Source organism: Nomascus leucogenys, chromosome 19 (genome assembly GCF_006542625.1).
Source record: "Nomascus leucogenys isolate Asia chromosome 19, Asia_NLE_v1, whole genome shotgun sequence".
Lineage (NCBI taxonomy): Eukaryota > Metazoa > Chordata > Mammalia > Primates > Hylobatidae > Nomascus > Nomascus leucogenys.
The window spans coordinates 30,210,457-30,226,995 of record NC_044399.1 but is presented as its reverse complement, the minus strand read 5'-3'; the positions used below and the strand labels follow the sequence as shown (position 1 = coordinate 30,226,995).

The 16,539-nt window shown below is 40.1% G+C and overlaps 1 protein-coding gene across 3 annotated transcripts in view; it reads right to left on the bottom strand.

Annotated features, from left to right (window-relative positions):
* NSF (N-ethylmaleimide sensitive factor, vesicle fusing ATPase) overlaps positions 1 to 16,539 on the bottom strand; it is a 166,121-nt gene that overhangs the window by 123,684 nt on the left and 25,898 nt on the right. For all 3 annotated transcript variants that reach the window (XM_012497652.2, XM_003270706.3, XM_030800307.1), the window contains exons 2-4: positions 10,722 to 10,807; positions 8,308 to 8,407; positions 4,580 to 4,619 (exon numbers count right to left, since the gene is read on the bottom strand). In XM_012497652.2, coding sequence (XP_012353106.1) covers positions 4,580 to 4,619; positions 8,308 to 8,407; positions 10,722 to 10,807 — 226 coding nt within the window. The remainder of the gene's footprint in view (positions 1 to 4,579; positions 4,620 to 8,307; positions 8,408 to 10,721; positions 10,808 to 16,539) is intronic.

The window sequence follows — 16,539 nt, the reverse complement described above, 5'->3', positions numbered from 1 at the left end:
TTGCTTTGAACAACAGGCATGGCACTTTTGTGAGTTACTGAGGTCAAATAGCAAGAGGTAAACAAAAGAAGTCACTGCGCAGTATTAACTGTCTGTTGCAAAGATTCTAGTGGTTTACAAACAAAGCTGTTCTCTTCAAAGGGACTTTGAGTATGTGTGTTTCAACAGATTCTGCTAGCAATCAGAAGAATCCAAGTAAATAATTTAAGTTGTCTGTGCCTTGATTTGTCACATCTATAAATCAAGACTGAACTAGATAAGTCTTCATGGTCGTTTCATACTCTAAATTCTGTTCTAAACTTATTTCTTATATTCTAGCCCCTTGAGTTATGTACAAGGATTTTCTGTAAACTCTTATTTTATATTTGAGACAGAGTCTTGCTCTGTCACCCAGGCTGGAGTGCAATGGCACGATCTCAACTCATTGCAAACTCCACCTCCCGGGTTCAAGTGATTCTCGTGCCTCAGCCTCCCAAGTAGCTGGGATTACGGGCGCATGCCACCATGCCCAGCTAATTTTTGTATTTTTAGTAGAGACAGGGTTTCACTATGTTGGCCAGGCTGGTCTCGAACTCCTGACCTCAAGTGATCCACCTGCCTTGGCCTCCCAAAGTGCTGGGATTACAGGCATGAGCCACCACGAATGGCCAATTTTCTGTAAACTCTTCAAATGAAATTGTTTGTATAATCAGATTTCTGTATTTAAAGGGGGACATATACATATTTTAACTACTTCAAAAGCAAAATAACAAAGCCTGAGGAAGGAACATAAAACGCACTGAAGATCAAATAATAAGATCAAATTTTGGCTAAAAGTTTCAGAATACTCTCCTGTCTCCAATTCTGGATGGCTTGCTCCTTCTTAACATTTCCTAGAATGGCCAGGTGCGGTGGCTCACACCTGTAATCCCAGCACTTTGGGAGGCCGAGGTGGGCAGATCACCTGAGGTCGGGAGTTTGAGACCAGCCTGACCAACATGGAGAAACCCCGTCTCTACTAAAAACTACAAAATTAGCTGGGCACAGTGGCGCATGCCTGTAATCCCAGATACTCAGGAGGCTGAGGCAGGAGAATCGCTTGAACCCAGGAGGTGAGGTTGCAGTGAGCCAAGATTGCACCATTGCACTCCAGCCTGGGCAACAAGAGTGAAACTCCGTCTCAAAAAAAAAAAAAAATTTCCTAGAAAGTACAGGTTATATGCTGAGTAACTTCGATAGGCAAAAGAGCTTAGTTGTTTCCCTCATGTAGTAAAAACATTTATAGGTTGAAATCTTAATGTAAAAATGAATATGATGATTCAGCAGTTCCATTTCTAGACGTCTGTCCCAGAAAGATGCTAGAACATTTGTCTAACAACACATCTATAGGGAGGTTCATTGCAGCATTATTTATAGTACTTAAACATTGAAAAATGTTTATCAGTAGGAGAACAATGAATAAAATGTAGTATATTCATAATGTAGAATACTGCACAGCAATTTTTATTGAAACTAAAACTTGGCCAGGCACGGTGGCTCACACCTGTAATCCTAGCACTTTGGGAGGCTAAGGAGGGAAAATCACTTAAGTCCAAGATTTAGAGACCAGACTGGGCAACACAGTGAAACCCTATCTCTACACAAAATAAAAAAATTAGTCAGGTACTGAGGCTGCAGTGAGCCATCATTGCACCACTGCACTCCAGCCAAGTGAGACCCTGTCAAAAAACAAACAAACAAACAAAAAAACCAACTTTATGTACATTTATTAAAGATGGACGGCCTGACCAGGCATGGTGGCTCACACCTGTCATCCTAGTACTTTGGAAGGCTGAGGTGGGTGGATCACCAGAGGTCAGGAGTTCAAGACCAGCTTGGTCAACATGGTGAAACCCCATCTCTAATAAAAATAGAAAATATTAGCCAGCGTGGTGGTGTGTGCTTGTAATCCCAGCTACTCAGATGGCTGAGGCAGGAGAATCACTTGAACCTGGGAGGAGAGGTTGTAGTGAGCCAAGATCACACCACTGCACTCCAGCCTGGGCAACAAGAGCGAAATTCCATCTCAAAAAAAGATGGATGGCCCTTGGAAACATAATATTGAGTGACAAAAGTCTACTGCAGAAAGGTTTGTACAGTATAATACCATTTTGCGCATTAAAGACACCAAAACAATATCATAATGTCATAATGCATGTATATGTGTGTGTGTGTATATATTCATGTCATCTTCATACTGAAGAAATTTGAATAAGTATATTTAAAATATTGGCCAGGCGTGGTGGCTCATGCCTGTAATCCCAGCATTTTGGGAGGCTGAGGTAGGTAGATCATTTGAGGTCAGGAGTTCGAGACCAGCCTGGCCAACATGGCAAAACCCCTTCTCTACTAAAAATACAAAAATTAGCCAGGTGTGGTGGCACATGTCTCTAATCCCAGCTACTCAGGAGGCTGAGGCAGGAGAATTGCTTGAACTGGGGAGGAGGAGGTTGCAGTGAGCTGAGATCGTGCCACTGCACCCCAGCCTCAGCGACAGAGCGAGATTCCGTCTCAAAAATAAATAAATAAACAAATAAAAATATAATTACTACTGACTGTAGTAATGTACTGACTGTAGTTTTCAAACGCATTTTAAGGCCAATGTTCCTAAATAGAAAAGACCAAACTGTTACAATTTCAAGTGCTATGGGCAGCACCATGGACAGTATCCCAGGCAGCACCACAGTCAGCACCATGGTCAGTCCCAAAGGGACAAGAGTCCTGAAGATTTCATCCTGGATCAAAGAAGATTGAGAATGTTTTCTTATTTTATGGCTAATAGCAATTTAATACAAAACACTAATAAGAAAGATTTTATAAGCAAAAAATAAGTGTATCCAGTTCTTTGAATAAACTTGGACTTTACAATAATAGGTGTATATATAGTGGTCAAAACATTAGCCTGTAACACTTAAAATATGACATTGCCAGATGGAAAGAAGACCGACTAAATGATTCCTCCAGAAGATTCCCTCAGACTAAAATCACTGACTTGACTAAAATGTTTCACCTTACGGAACTCCCATTCCAATACTTGAGCACTCCTTCAAACCACACCTCCTATCCTATCTCGGTCTACATCTCTACTTAAACCAAATCAGTATTCTACCTTTATGGTCACATCATCCACATCACTTGGGCCCCAAAACCCTACCTGCCCTCAAGCTTACTCCACTTTAGTCCCACCTGATCACTGGGTTTTACAATTTTGCTTAAGTCTGTTTGAGCCACTTCTTTAAACATCTGACTTTACAATCAAGATAAGCATTTCTGTTAGCAGGAGAATGCTTTTATAACTTAAACCGCAAAGCATATTTCTCAACTCATCAAAATTTATAATCTTGAATTTCTGTATCTTGTCACAATAGAAAATATCTAGATTCAAAGTTTTAAGTACTCTTAGCCTTATATTTAGAAAAATTAATTTATGAAAATTAGAAACCTAAGCTACATTCTACCCCACTTTCTCATTAAATTTAACAAGTGTTCATACTTCCACAAAGAAAAAGCCAACTAAAAATAACCCCAATGTTGGCTGGGCACGGTGGCTCACACCTGTAATCCCACCACTCTGGGAGGCCAAGGCAGGTGGATCACGAGGTCAAGAGATCGAGACCATCCTGGCCAACATGGTGAAACCCCACCTCTACTAAAAATACAAAAATTAGCCGGGTGTGGTGGCGGGCGCCTGTAGTCCCAGCTACTTGCAAGGCTGAGGCAGGAGAATCGCTTGAACCCTGGAGGCGGAGGTTGCAGTGAGCCGAGATTGCACCACTGCACTCCAGCCTGGCAACGGAGCAAGTCTCCATCTCAAAAATAAAATAAAATAAAATAACCCCAATGTTTAAATTCCATCTAACTTAGAAAAAATTATAAGTTGTCAGGTTCCTAAATGAGGAGTAGGATAAAAGAAGTGTGTGTGTGTGTGTGTGTGTGTGTGTGTGTGTGTGTGTACAGAGAGAGACAGAGACCCAGAGAGGAAGACAGGGAGCCAGAATGATAAAGAAAATATGACAATTGGTAAAGCTGAGTAAAGGTAGTATACAGAAATTCTTCGTATTATTTTTGCAAGCTTTCTATAAATACAATTTTTTTTTAAGTTTTAAAGACAAGCAGAAAAAAAGCTGGTTTAATTACACTTGCATTTTCTTTCCCTACTGTATCCATGAAGTTGACATAAAATCATCTGACTAAAGACAACTCATACTCCATTTCCTAACTTTGCCACAATGCCTAAGACACAATGCCAGTTTTTGCTTATTAGCTCTTTGGCTTATTATCTATTAGCAGCTTAGTCTTTCCACCCCACCACCCACCCCAACTGGAAGTCATAAATTGCTTTCCTTGCCTTGAACTATGGCGACCTTATCACATACTTCATAAAAGATATAGGAACAGAGGTACCATAACTATTTCCTTCCCATTCTCATAGATGTAACCAGTCTTCTGATACAATGAATGTTTAGGTCTGACCACTAGTAATAGAAAATTGTACAGATCTCAATAACTGTGAGAAAATCACATAGAAAATCTTTATCAGGTGGCTAAAAAATATACCTACCTTCTATTTCTTGCCCAATAGAAAGCCCAGCCCATTTTCTCTGTAAAGTAAAGGAGAAAAAAAGATACTTAAAACCAAAGCAATCAAAATTAGACAAGAAAAAAAGAGGAACTTTAATGAATTTTAGGAATACACTCAAAGATCAAAACATGGTATGCTATTATGGTTGAACTGTGCTCTCTCCCTCCAAAGTATGTTGAAGTCTTAGCCCCCAACACCTGTGGATGTGACTTTATTTAGAAATACGATCTCTGCAAATGTTATCAAGTTAACATGAGGTCATAATGAATTAGGGTGAACCCTAAGCCAATATGACTGGTGTCCTTCTAAGAAACAGACATAGACACACAGACAGAACGCCATCATGTGATAGCAGAGGCAGAAATTGAAATGACGCAGCTACAGCCAAGGAACACCAAAGGACTGCCGGCAACACCAGAAGCTAAGCACAGAACAGATTCTTCCCTAGAGGCTTCAGAGAGGGAATAGCTCTACTGACACCTTGATTTCAGACTTCCAGTCTCCAGAATGGTGAGAGAATAAATCTCTGTTGTTTTAAGCCACCCAGTAATGGTTCATTACTTACCCTAGGAAAGTAATGCCTGTGCTACAGTTTACATCTGAACATCTGTTCCAAAACGTGCAAAGCTTGCCTTTTGCAGTAAAGCTGGCACCACTGAGGAGGATGCTCCTTTGCACAATATGATGCTACAGAAGGTCTTCACTGTATCAGATCACACTTCAGTGTTCTAAATGTACTGCTGCAGTTAGTTTTACTGTTTGTTACAGTATCTCAAAAAGGAAGACATTCGATTCATGAAGACTAAATTAAAACTGGTCAGAAAATCTATTTTGAAACCCAATCAGGGACTGAAATCATTAGATGGTCATAGCTACTCTTTGTATACTAGCCATAAGATTTTTAGACATTTACAGCTAGATTTTAGGCTTTCCCAAATCCCTACTGTTTACAATGGCAAGAAGTATGAAGGCAGGCCAGATTGTGTTTAGGCAGGATTCTGAGGTTTGCTTGGTATAGATTCAAAATTAGTAATTACTGATAACACTCCAAAGAACAATGAGAAAAACAATTTTTGGTTGAAAATCAGTAGTTCACCTGCCCATCCAAACACTGAAGACTTTGTGGTGGGTAATTCAGAAGAGGCTGCACTGTGAATATGTGTAACAAGTGCTCTCCCTTGCAGCTTTCTTACCACATCATGTTTCCCTCCACTCTGCCCTTCACCTCCCCCAGAAGACCTCTTCTGTAAAACCCCATCCCACTTCTGGACAACCTGAAATTTAGCACCATGCTTGTTAAGCTTAGACTTTAAGTCACAAGGAAGCCACATTTAGGTTCTGTACTTCAATCCCAAAGACAGCTGATATGGTTTGGCTTTGCCCCCACCCCAAATCTCATCTTAAATTGTAGTTCCCATAATCCCCATGTGTCATGAGAGACACCCAGTGGGAGGTAACTGAATCATGGGCGTGAGTTCTCCCATGCTGTTTTCACGATAGTGAATAAGTCTCAGGAGATCTGATGGTTTTATAAAGGGCAGTTCCCCCGCACATGCTCTCTTTGTCTGCCGCCATGTAAGACATGACTTTGCTCCTCCTTCGCCTTCCACCATGATTGTGAGTCCTCTGCAGCCATGTGGAACTGTGAGTCCATGAAATCTCGTTTTTCCTTATAAATTATCCAGTCTCCAGTATTTCTTCATAGCAGTATGAAAATGGACCAATACAACAGTCCTTAGGGATAACAACAGTAGCTATTGTATAAGGTTGTTTGGAGAATTAAATGAGCTAACACATGCCAAAGTACCTAGAATAGAGGCTGGCCTACAGTGAATGTTGGGGAAATTTTTTTTTTTTTTTACAAAACAGAGACAAGGAGAAATTGTCACACCTCAAGCTATTGCTAACAATCAGAATCCCAAATGGAACTCTGTAAAAGCTGGAGAACCCTGGAATATCCCAAACTTTTAATCTATAGAAACAAACGTGAAAGTGGTCTGGATAATGAAGAGGCATCAAACAGACAGGTGGATTAGTAAGCGAAAATTTCCTGTAATTTTTGAGGGCTTCAAGAGATCTTCAATAGTTCCTTTTTTTCCCCTTTTTTTTAAGAGACAGAATCTCACTCTGGAGCAAAGGCTGGAGCATGGTGGCACAATCATAGCTCACTACAGCCTCGACTTCCTAGGCTCAAGTGATCCTCCCAACCTCAGCCTCCCAAGTAGCCTGGACTACAGGCATGTGCCACCATGCCCAGCTAATTAAAAAAAAATTTTTTTTTTGTAGAGACTAGTGTGGGGGACAAGGGTCTCGCTATGCTGATCTGGAATTCTTGGTCTCAAGCGATCCTCCTCCACCTCCCAAAGCACTAGGATTACAATCATGAGGCACCTGGCCCATCTAATAGTTTTTGTTTTTTTCTTTTTAAAACAGGGTCTCACTTTGTCACCTAGGCTAGAGTAAAGTGGCACTATCTCACCTCACTGCAGCCTCGACTTCCTGGGCTCAAGTGATCCTCCTGCTTCAGCCCTCCAAGAAGTTAGGAATACAGGCATGCACCACCACACTCAGCTAATTTTTATATTTTTAGTAGAGGTGGGGTTTCGCCATGTTGCCCACTGGTCTTGAACTCCTGGACTCAAGTGATCCACCAGCTTTGGCCTCCCAAAGTGCTGGGATTATGCACGAGTCATTGCACCCAGCCTGATAGTTCTTAAATGAGTGTTTGATCTCTTTCTCTAAACCGACAGGGAAGTCAATCAATGCTCATTAGCATACTAGGAGGAGGTAGGAATTGCATTTACATTACTTAGGACTGGGGTCAGTCAGCAGCCTGAGTAAAATGATAAGGGAGAAGAGGATACAGACTAGTATTCTTGGTGCTTTATATTATGTATGATGTGCCTGGGACAGCACTAAGCAATCTAATTCTCTGGATTCCACAGAATCCACCAACGGTTGTAACTGTAATCACAACCCATCCAGTTGTTATGGGAGCCTAGCAACTTATGTTGTAATTTGAGACTCTTTCCAAATTCTTTAGTATAACGCCATCACATTATAAAATCACCATTCTTAGATATCAACTTTACAAATAAAATGTTTTCTATCTTTTCTGTTACCCTGGGAGTTAACATTAAAATAACTTGACCCTTTATGTGATAGCTGACTGATTTTACTGCAAAATCTTTAAAAAGTAGGAAAAAAAAAATCAAGCCAAAAGAAGGCAGCCATAGCAAAAACTGGCAATTAGGATCTGTCTTTAGGTTGGGCATGATGACTCACACCCTATAATCCCGGCACTTTGGGAGGCCAAGGTGGGAGGATTACTTGAGCTCAAGAGTTAAAGACCAGCTTGGGCAACACAGTTAAGACCCCATCTCTACAAAAAATTTTAAAATTAGTCAGGCACAGTGGTACAAGCCTGTAGTCTCAGCTACTCAGGAGACTGAAGTATGAGAATTGCTTGAGACCAGGAGCCATGATCGTGCCACTTCACTCCAGCCTGGGTCTCAGAATGAGACCCTGTCTTTAAAAAAAAAAAAAAAAAAAGAAGACTGTATCTTTAAATTCCTTATATAATACTTAGATGTTTTTCTTCAATATGAATTAATACAGTCACAGGGTGATGCTCGCTTAAAATGAACAGACAATTCATATTCTATGACTTTCAAAAACAGAAGAGAATAAATTAACATCTGATTTACCTGAGGTAAACTGAATGCAATGCTCCCTGGAACCACTGATGGATGTGTCTTCAGTGTAAATGTGTACCTGTGATTGGGAGAGGTCCTCACAATCACATGCCTAAAGGACAGAAACATAGTTAGTACTCCACATTGAAGGAAATGAAGAACATAATTTCAAAATGTATTTCTTTTCAAACTGATACTTAATGAGTATCAGGTGGAAACAACACTATCTGTGTCTTGAAGAAACAGAACCACAAATTCAGTTTCCCAAACTATCAGCAATCCCAAATGTTTTCCAGATATAAGGAGCACCTTGGGTCAAACACTCATCAAGTAGAATCCAGCCAAAATACCATCCAAAATACCAACTTCATTACATTTCCAGTTTATATAAAACTGAAGCCAGTGATTTAGAGTTCTTGATATCAAGTAAAAACTAGATGCATTTCCTCTCCTGAGAATTACCTCACATCCTAATAAGGAGAAGACAGCCAAAGATAAAGGAGCTAGGATATAGCAATAAAAAAAAAAGTTAGTTTTTAGACTACTCATTAAATTTATTTGCAGACTCTCTCAACAGGCTAAAACAATAACAACTTACAAAATAAAAAAAAAGATTTAAAAAATTCCCAAAATACATCAGCTTTCATGTAGACATCAACATTTACTGTTTCAAAAAATTTTGTGCTCATTCCCTGTTCAGAAATTATCTGTATAGAAAAAAAAAACACAGTCCTCTCATGATAATCTCCTATACCAGGTAACTAAAAAGTACTATGTGTAAGACAGAAGCTTCAAATCCTGTTATGCAACAGCAGTATCTTTTTTTTTTTTTTCCAATACATGTGGTCTCGCTATGTTGACCAGGCTGGCCTCAAACTCCTGGGCTCAAGAGATTCTCCTGCTTTAGTCTCTAAAGTAGTTGGGAATACAGGCATGCCCTAAGATGCCTAGCTCACTATCTTTTTAAACATTATCTTTTTAGAATGCTGTAATTTTTCACATCAATGGCTAATGTTTCTATACATATTTTTTTGCCACTAGAACACATGTTCCTTATATCAACTACATTTTGAGTAACCCCACCGTGAGCACAGTGAACATTTAACATATGTAAAAGAATTCCACAAATTCTCACGTTGATTATCTATACTTCAGTTTATCTGTTGAAAGTCCTGTGCTCAATTTAGCATCACAGAACGTTTAGCACTGGAAACAATGTTAATATCACCATATAGTACAGCCTCTTACTCTGAAGCTGGAAACCAAAGATGATTAGCATTTCTAACTCTGTGAAACTCATGTATTTCACAGACAACATTTTAAGAAAAATGCTCAGTTAAAACCCTACCACCTTGCCTCTTATTTCCCTACAGCTCCTTCATCTCCTTGTCTGTATCAATCTCAGAAGCATATGGATAGCACTGAACTTGCAGCAGGTTCTTTAGAAGTCCTGGCAGTGTGGTGATATGAATCAATTAAAATAAATTACAACGCAAAATGCCTTTAAGGATTCTACATTTGCTTTGCAGCTTCCAATTTTCTTTTTTCTTTCCTTTTTTTTTGAGACAGAGTCTCGCTGTGCCATTCAGGCTGGAGTGCAGTGGCGCGATCTCGGCTCACTACAGTCTCTGCCTCCTGGGTTCAAGTGATTCTCATGCCTCAGCTTCCTGAGAAACTGGGACTACAGGTGCACACCACCATGCCTGGCTAATTTTTATTTTTAGTAGAGATGGGGTTTCACCATGTCGGCCATGTTGGTCCCAAATTCCTGAGCTTGGTCAGGATGGTCACCACGTTGGTCCCAAATTCCTGAGCTTAGGCAATCAGCCCGCCTTGGCCTCCCAAAGTACTAGGATTACAGGCGTGAGCCACCATACCCAGCCTATCTTCCAATGTTCATGTCTCTTGGATTATCATGGTAATAATAATCATAACAGCTAATATTTACTAAGGGCTTGTTAACATGTTGGGCACTGTTCTAAGCGCTTTATTTATGTAGCTTAATCTTCATAGCTACCTTGAGGAAGAGATCATCTCCATTTTACAGATCAGGACATAGAGGTACAGAAATGGTCACACAGTTTGTAACTGGTAGAGCCAGGAAAACTCAAACAATCTGAGTTGGCCAGAGCCAAACACCTAACAACTCTGCTATATATGATTCATACAACCAGTATGTTTAGCTCTACTAAGAAAACTGATGAAAACTAAAGTTTTATATATAAAACATCTTTAAAACATTATACAGTATTTATCAAAGTTTGACACAGTAATGTTTCAAATACATAACTTTTTCTCATCTCCATTTTTCAACTCAGCAAGAAAAATTTTTTAAAAATATTTTCCAACGTTTCCTAAAAATGACTCTCTGGAAGTTTCCCAAATGCCACTTAGCAGGTTAAAAGAAAACAAAGTCAGATACTCACTGGCCAGACTGGAAATCCTTTTCATTCACAACTGCACAATTGGTTAAAGATAATTCATCTGTAGGACATCTTGCCGCTTGCATGCTCTGTAAGAATCAATGATGAGGAAAATCAAATTAAGTCATGTTCTATTCCCTTAAAGAATATTTTATGCCTTTCTGTCCTCTCTTCTTTATCACTCTCATTGCTATAATGAACATCTATTGTTTTTGACTCCCAGCATCCCTTCCTCTGCAGTAAGAGCAAACCCTTCCTTTGGGAAACTGTTCCTTCCTCATTCCACGTGGTTTAGTGAGACTGCCAGTCAGCACACATGCAACCACATCTACTCTATCCCACCCACAGGATTTTATATATGCTGGCGCTAGACCAAAGGCATTTTTCTGCAAGCCAGAGCACCACATGGAGGAAGACTTTCCACTCTAAAAGGGTAAAACTATCACGGAGACACAGACAAGCTAATAGATAACCTGGAAACACAGACCTGGCAACCAAGTTCTTGAGACCAGTCCTGAACATTAGTTATGAGCCAACAAATTTTTTTTGCTCAAGCTTCTTTGAATTAGCTTTCCATGTCTTCCAAAGAATCCTGACTAATAAAAATGCACTAAAGTAAATTCAATAAATTTGATAAACTTATGTATCAAATTTTATGTATATTATCAAAAGTATATTATGAAATTTTATGCATATTATAAAAAGTATACTATGAAACAGTATCTTTTTGTAAGAGATCCCAGGTGGCTACAAACTCTCCTATAGATTGAGAAAAACCATCTTCCAAATATCTTTCAACAAAAATAATTACAGACTATATTTAAAAAAAAAAAAACAGCCTTTTTGGTCAATAGCAACTAGCAAAATGTTCCTTTATATAATATATTTAACCAATAACCCTGCCATGGTTCCCTAGGGTTTCCTAGTGAGCTATGACAGGTAGTCATAGTCTATGACTGAAGGGTTCATTCTTCAAACCTCAAGCCAAAGCTGATTTTTTTTTTTTTTTTTGAGATGGAGTCTCGTTCTGTCACCGAGGCTGGAGTGCAGTGGCGTGATCTCGGCTCACTGCAAGTTCCACCTCCCAGGTTCATGCCATTCTCCTGCCTCAGCCTCTCGAGTAGCTGGGACTACAGGTGCCCGCCACCATGCCCAGCTAATTTTTTGTATTTTTAGTAGAGTCGGGGTTTCACCATGTTAGCCAGGATGGTCTTGATCTCCTGACCTCACGATCCGCCCGCCTTGGCCTCCCAAAGTGCTGGGATTACAGGCGTGAACCACTGCACCCGGCTAGGACGATTATTCTTAAATTTGTCTCCCAAATATAAATTTATAGAGGAAAGTGAATTTTTGGCTTTGCTTTTATTTTAAGTAAATGGCCAGTTTCTTTTTTCTTTTCTTTTTTTTTTTTTTTTGAGACGGAGTCTCGCTCTGTCACCCAGGCACCCAGGCTGGAGTGCAGTGGCGCCATCTCGGCTCACTGCAAGCTCCGCCTCCCGGGTTCACGCCATTCTCCTGCCTCAGCCTCTCCGAGTAGCTGGGACTACAGACGCCCGCCACCACGCCCGGCTAATTTTTTGTATTTTTAGTAGAGACGGGGTTTCACCGTAGTCTCGATCTCCTGACCTCGTGATCCGCCTGCCTCGGCCTCCCAAAGTGCTGGGATTACAAGCGTGAGCCACCACGCCCGGCAAAAGGCCAGTTTCAATATCATTATCCCTGTTGTTCAGGGCATTAGTCTCTAAAGTGGGATATGTGTACTTGAAGGGTGTTTGTATTATACGATAATCCTTTGGGGTGTAAAAATAAAATATTAGTACTTGTATTTATATTGACTTTACACCATTTCTTATTTATGTGTTGTTCGTTTTTTGACATAGTCTCTCTCTGTTGCCCAAGCTGGAGTGCAATGGCGGATCTCAACTCACTGCAACCTCCGCCTCCCTGGTTCAAGCGATTCTCATGCCTCACCATCCCAAGTAGCTGGGTTACAGGAGCGCTCCAGCTGATTTTTGTATTTTTGGTAGAGATGGGGGTTTCATCACGTTGCCCAGGCTGGTCTCGAACTCCTGGGCTCAGGCAATCCGCCCGCCTCGGCCTCCTAAACTGCTAGGATTACAGGCGTGAGCCACTGCGTCCAGCCACACCATTTACTTATTTATCTATTTATTTTAATTTTTTTGAGACAGAGTCTCGCTCTGTCACCCAGGCTGGAGTGCCGTGGTGTGATCTCAGCTCACTGCAAGTTCCGCCTCCTGGGTTCACACCATTCTCTTGCCTCAGCCTCCCGAGTAGCTGGGACTACAGGCGCCCACCACCACGCCCAGCTAATTTTTTTGTATTTTCATTAGAGACGGGGTTTCACCGTGTTAGCCAGGATGGTCTCGATCTCCTGACCTTGTGATCCACCCACCTCAGTCTCCCAAAGTGCTGGGATTACAGGCAGGAGCCACCGCACCCGGCCCATTTTTTATTAAAGATGAACCTCACTCTATGTGTCTACTCTACCTTAAGATATAATCTGATGGCACGAACAAAGTCCTCATAATCCACCAGGCTTTTAAGTGTTCACAGCAAGAGTTAAAAGTCTATAAATTTTCCACCTATGTCTAAAATCACAGGCTATTTAATGTGACACTTCACAAAACTGTATGAAAGTTAGTGTCGAAACTGCTGAGGTTTCCCTAAAAAAAGCCATGGACCATAGCTGAAATTATACACAGAAATAAAAATGGTAACAAACTAAATGTATTCTTTTATTGGTAAGTATAGTCAAAAGCTCTTAGAAAACCCTAAAGACTTGAAGATATCAGGACAAAATACAGTGTGTGGGGTTTGCTACACAATTGGATAAAAATACAGATGATTCTTTCATCTTAGGGTATTTGCTGGGTAATTATGAAATATATAGGAAATACCATTTTGTAAGTATTTTTTTTTTTTTTTTTTTTTTTTTTTTTTTTTTTTTTTTTAATTTTGTATAGGATACCAAGTGACACATTTGTATTAGATACAAGGGACAGGAAGGGAGGTATTCTTAACTGTAAATGAAAAAAAAAAAAACTGTAAATGAAACAAGGTGCTTTATGGGAAAACTGTAACCACTGATGAAATTACTGCTTTGACTGGAATTTAAAAAAAGAATTCTGGTCGGGTGTGGTGGCTCACACCTGTAATCTCAGCACTTTGGGAGGCCGAGGCGGGTGGATCACGACGAGGTCAGGAGATCGAGACCATGCTGGCTAACACAGTGAAACCCCGTCTCTACTAAAAATACAAAAAAATTAGCCGGGCGTTGTGGCGGGCACCTGTAGTCCCAGCCACTTGGGAGGCTGAGGCAGGAGAAAGGCGTGAGCCCAGGAGGCGGAGCTTGCAGTGAGCTGAGATCGTGCCACTGCACTCCAGCCTGGGCAACAGAGCAAGACTCCATCTCAAAAAAAAAAAAAAAAAAAAAAGAATTCCAGAATAAAGTTACAGTGATAGCATCTGATATAAAAGCCTTTAACGGCTTCATTCACAGGTAAACTACTGCTGTAATTAAGTCAGAACAAGGTACCTCGGATGTCACTGAGGTTAACTGTATGAATATAGAATCTTCCTATACTCTGGGAGATAGAGAGTAGCCATTGAATTTTTTTTTTTTTTTTTTGAGAGAGTCTTGCTCTGTCGCCCAGAATGGAGTGCAGTGGCGCATTCTCAGCTCAGAGTAGCTGGGACTACAGTTGTGTACCACCACTTCTGACTAATTTTTGTATTTTTAGTAGAGATGGGGTTTCACCATGTTGGCCAGGCTGGTCTCAAACTCCTGGCCTCAAGTGATCCACCTGCCTCAGCCTCATAATCATTTTTTTTTGTTTTTAAATCCATACAGATTCACTAGTTACCACAAGAAATGTACTTAAAACATTTGTTAAATGTAGATGAGTTACACAATTTTTAAAAAATAGAAAGACTAGAGTTCCAAACTTGCTAAATATTTCTGAGGAGGTTATAAGTAGTATGCTACCAAGAAGATATTAAAAAACAAAAAAACTCACTCTGTCCCTACAAAATAAAAATGTTTAGCAACATATCAGAATTCTTTTCAGCTTTTCCAGAAAAAAGGAAAAGAAAAAAAATCAGCCAGGTGCAGTGGCTCACGCCTGTAATCCCAGCACTTTGGGAGGCTGAGGCAGGTGGATCACCTAAGGTCAGGAGTTCGAGACTAGCCTGGCCAACATGGTGAAACCCCGTCTCTACTTAAAATACAAAAATTAGCCAGGCGTGGTGGCAGGCACCTGTAACCCCAGCTACTCAGGAGGCTGAGGCAGGAGAATCGCTTGAACCCGGGAGGCAGAGGTTACAGTGAGCCAAGATGGCATCATTGCACTCCAGCCTTGGGGACAAGAGCGAGTCTTCGTCTTTAAAAAAAAAAAAAAATGCGAGAGAAAAAATCTTTCCTAATAGAGCATTTCAAAATTGGATAATTTGAAACATTTCCATTGCTAAGTGATTCTGCTGTTGAAACAATATATATAAAATCTAAAAAATAAAGACACCAAAAACTCATATCTTCATGCTTTATAAAGTCAGAAACAGAATATTCTAAAACTTTTTAAAATATCTTCCAAATGAAGACTTACAGTGATTTTTGGAACCCATTTATTAGCACAATAAAAGTATAATATATTTTTATTAATCTGCAAGAAAAACTAATAGATGGAAATTTACCAGCCACATTTCAATAAAGCATTTCCATAAATGGTGAATAAGTTTGGAGAAAAAAGAATATGATTTAGAAAGTGCAGCCAAATTCTTCCATTTTGATCCAGGCTTTGACTGCCATTAAAGTATCAAAATAAACTGAATTTAGAAACAGCCCTCTGAGCAGCTGTATCACATAATGTTAAACGAAGATTTTAAAGAATAATGATGTACCACTTTACTTTCTGGGTTTTTTTGTTTTTGTTTTTTAGATGGAGTCTTGCTCTGTCGCCCAGGATGGAGTACAGTGGCATGATCTCGGCTCATTGTAACCTCCGCCTCCCGGGTTCAAGCAATTCTCCTGCCTCACCCTCCCGAGTAGCTGGGATTACAGGCGTGTGCCACCATGCCCAGCTAATTTTTGTATTTTTTAGTAGAGATGGGATTTCGCTATATTGGTCAGGCTTGTCTCAAACTCCTGACCTCAAGTGATCTGCCTGCCTCAGCCTCCCAAAGTGCTGAGATTACAGGCGTGAGCCACTGCACCCAGCCTACTTTCTGTATTTTTAGTAAAATTAACTATGAGAATATTGTACGTCATCTTTAGCTCATCCTTTTAATTTTTTTGTTTTCTATACATGTTCTACTGCATATATAACTTTGAGTACTATATATCATCTATAAACAAATATTGGCATATAATCAATATATGAGGATACATAATCAAAACATTTTTTACTTATGAGATTCATGATCAAATGTTTGGAAATCACTAATTTAGCACAAGATGAATAAAGTCTAGGTCACAAGTCTGCTTTGTGAATGAGACAGCATTTATATGTTCGACAAACGTTGACAGCATTTTGCCCAAAGTCACAGCTTGATCAGCCATCTGACAGAAATGTACTGAACTTTTTCAGTTTCTCACTTTCCCAGGGTCGTTTTCATCTGCAAGCTTCTTTCTTTTATATAATCTCCCCCGCTAACCCCTGCTCCGTCCCTGGACAACTCCCACTCATTCTACAATTCTCCACTTAGACATTACTTTTTCTGGAAGGCAATCCGAGACACCTACTCCTCCCCACTAAACTGATGAAATAAACTTCAAATGGAAGCACTCAACTATAATTTAATTCTG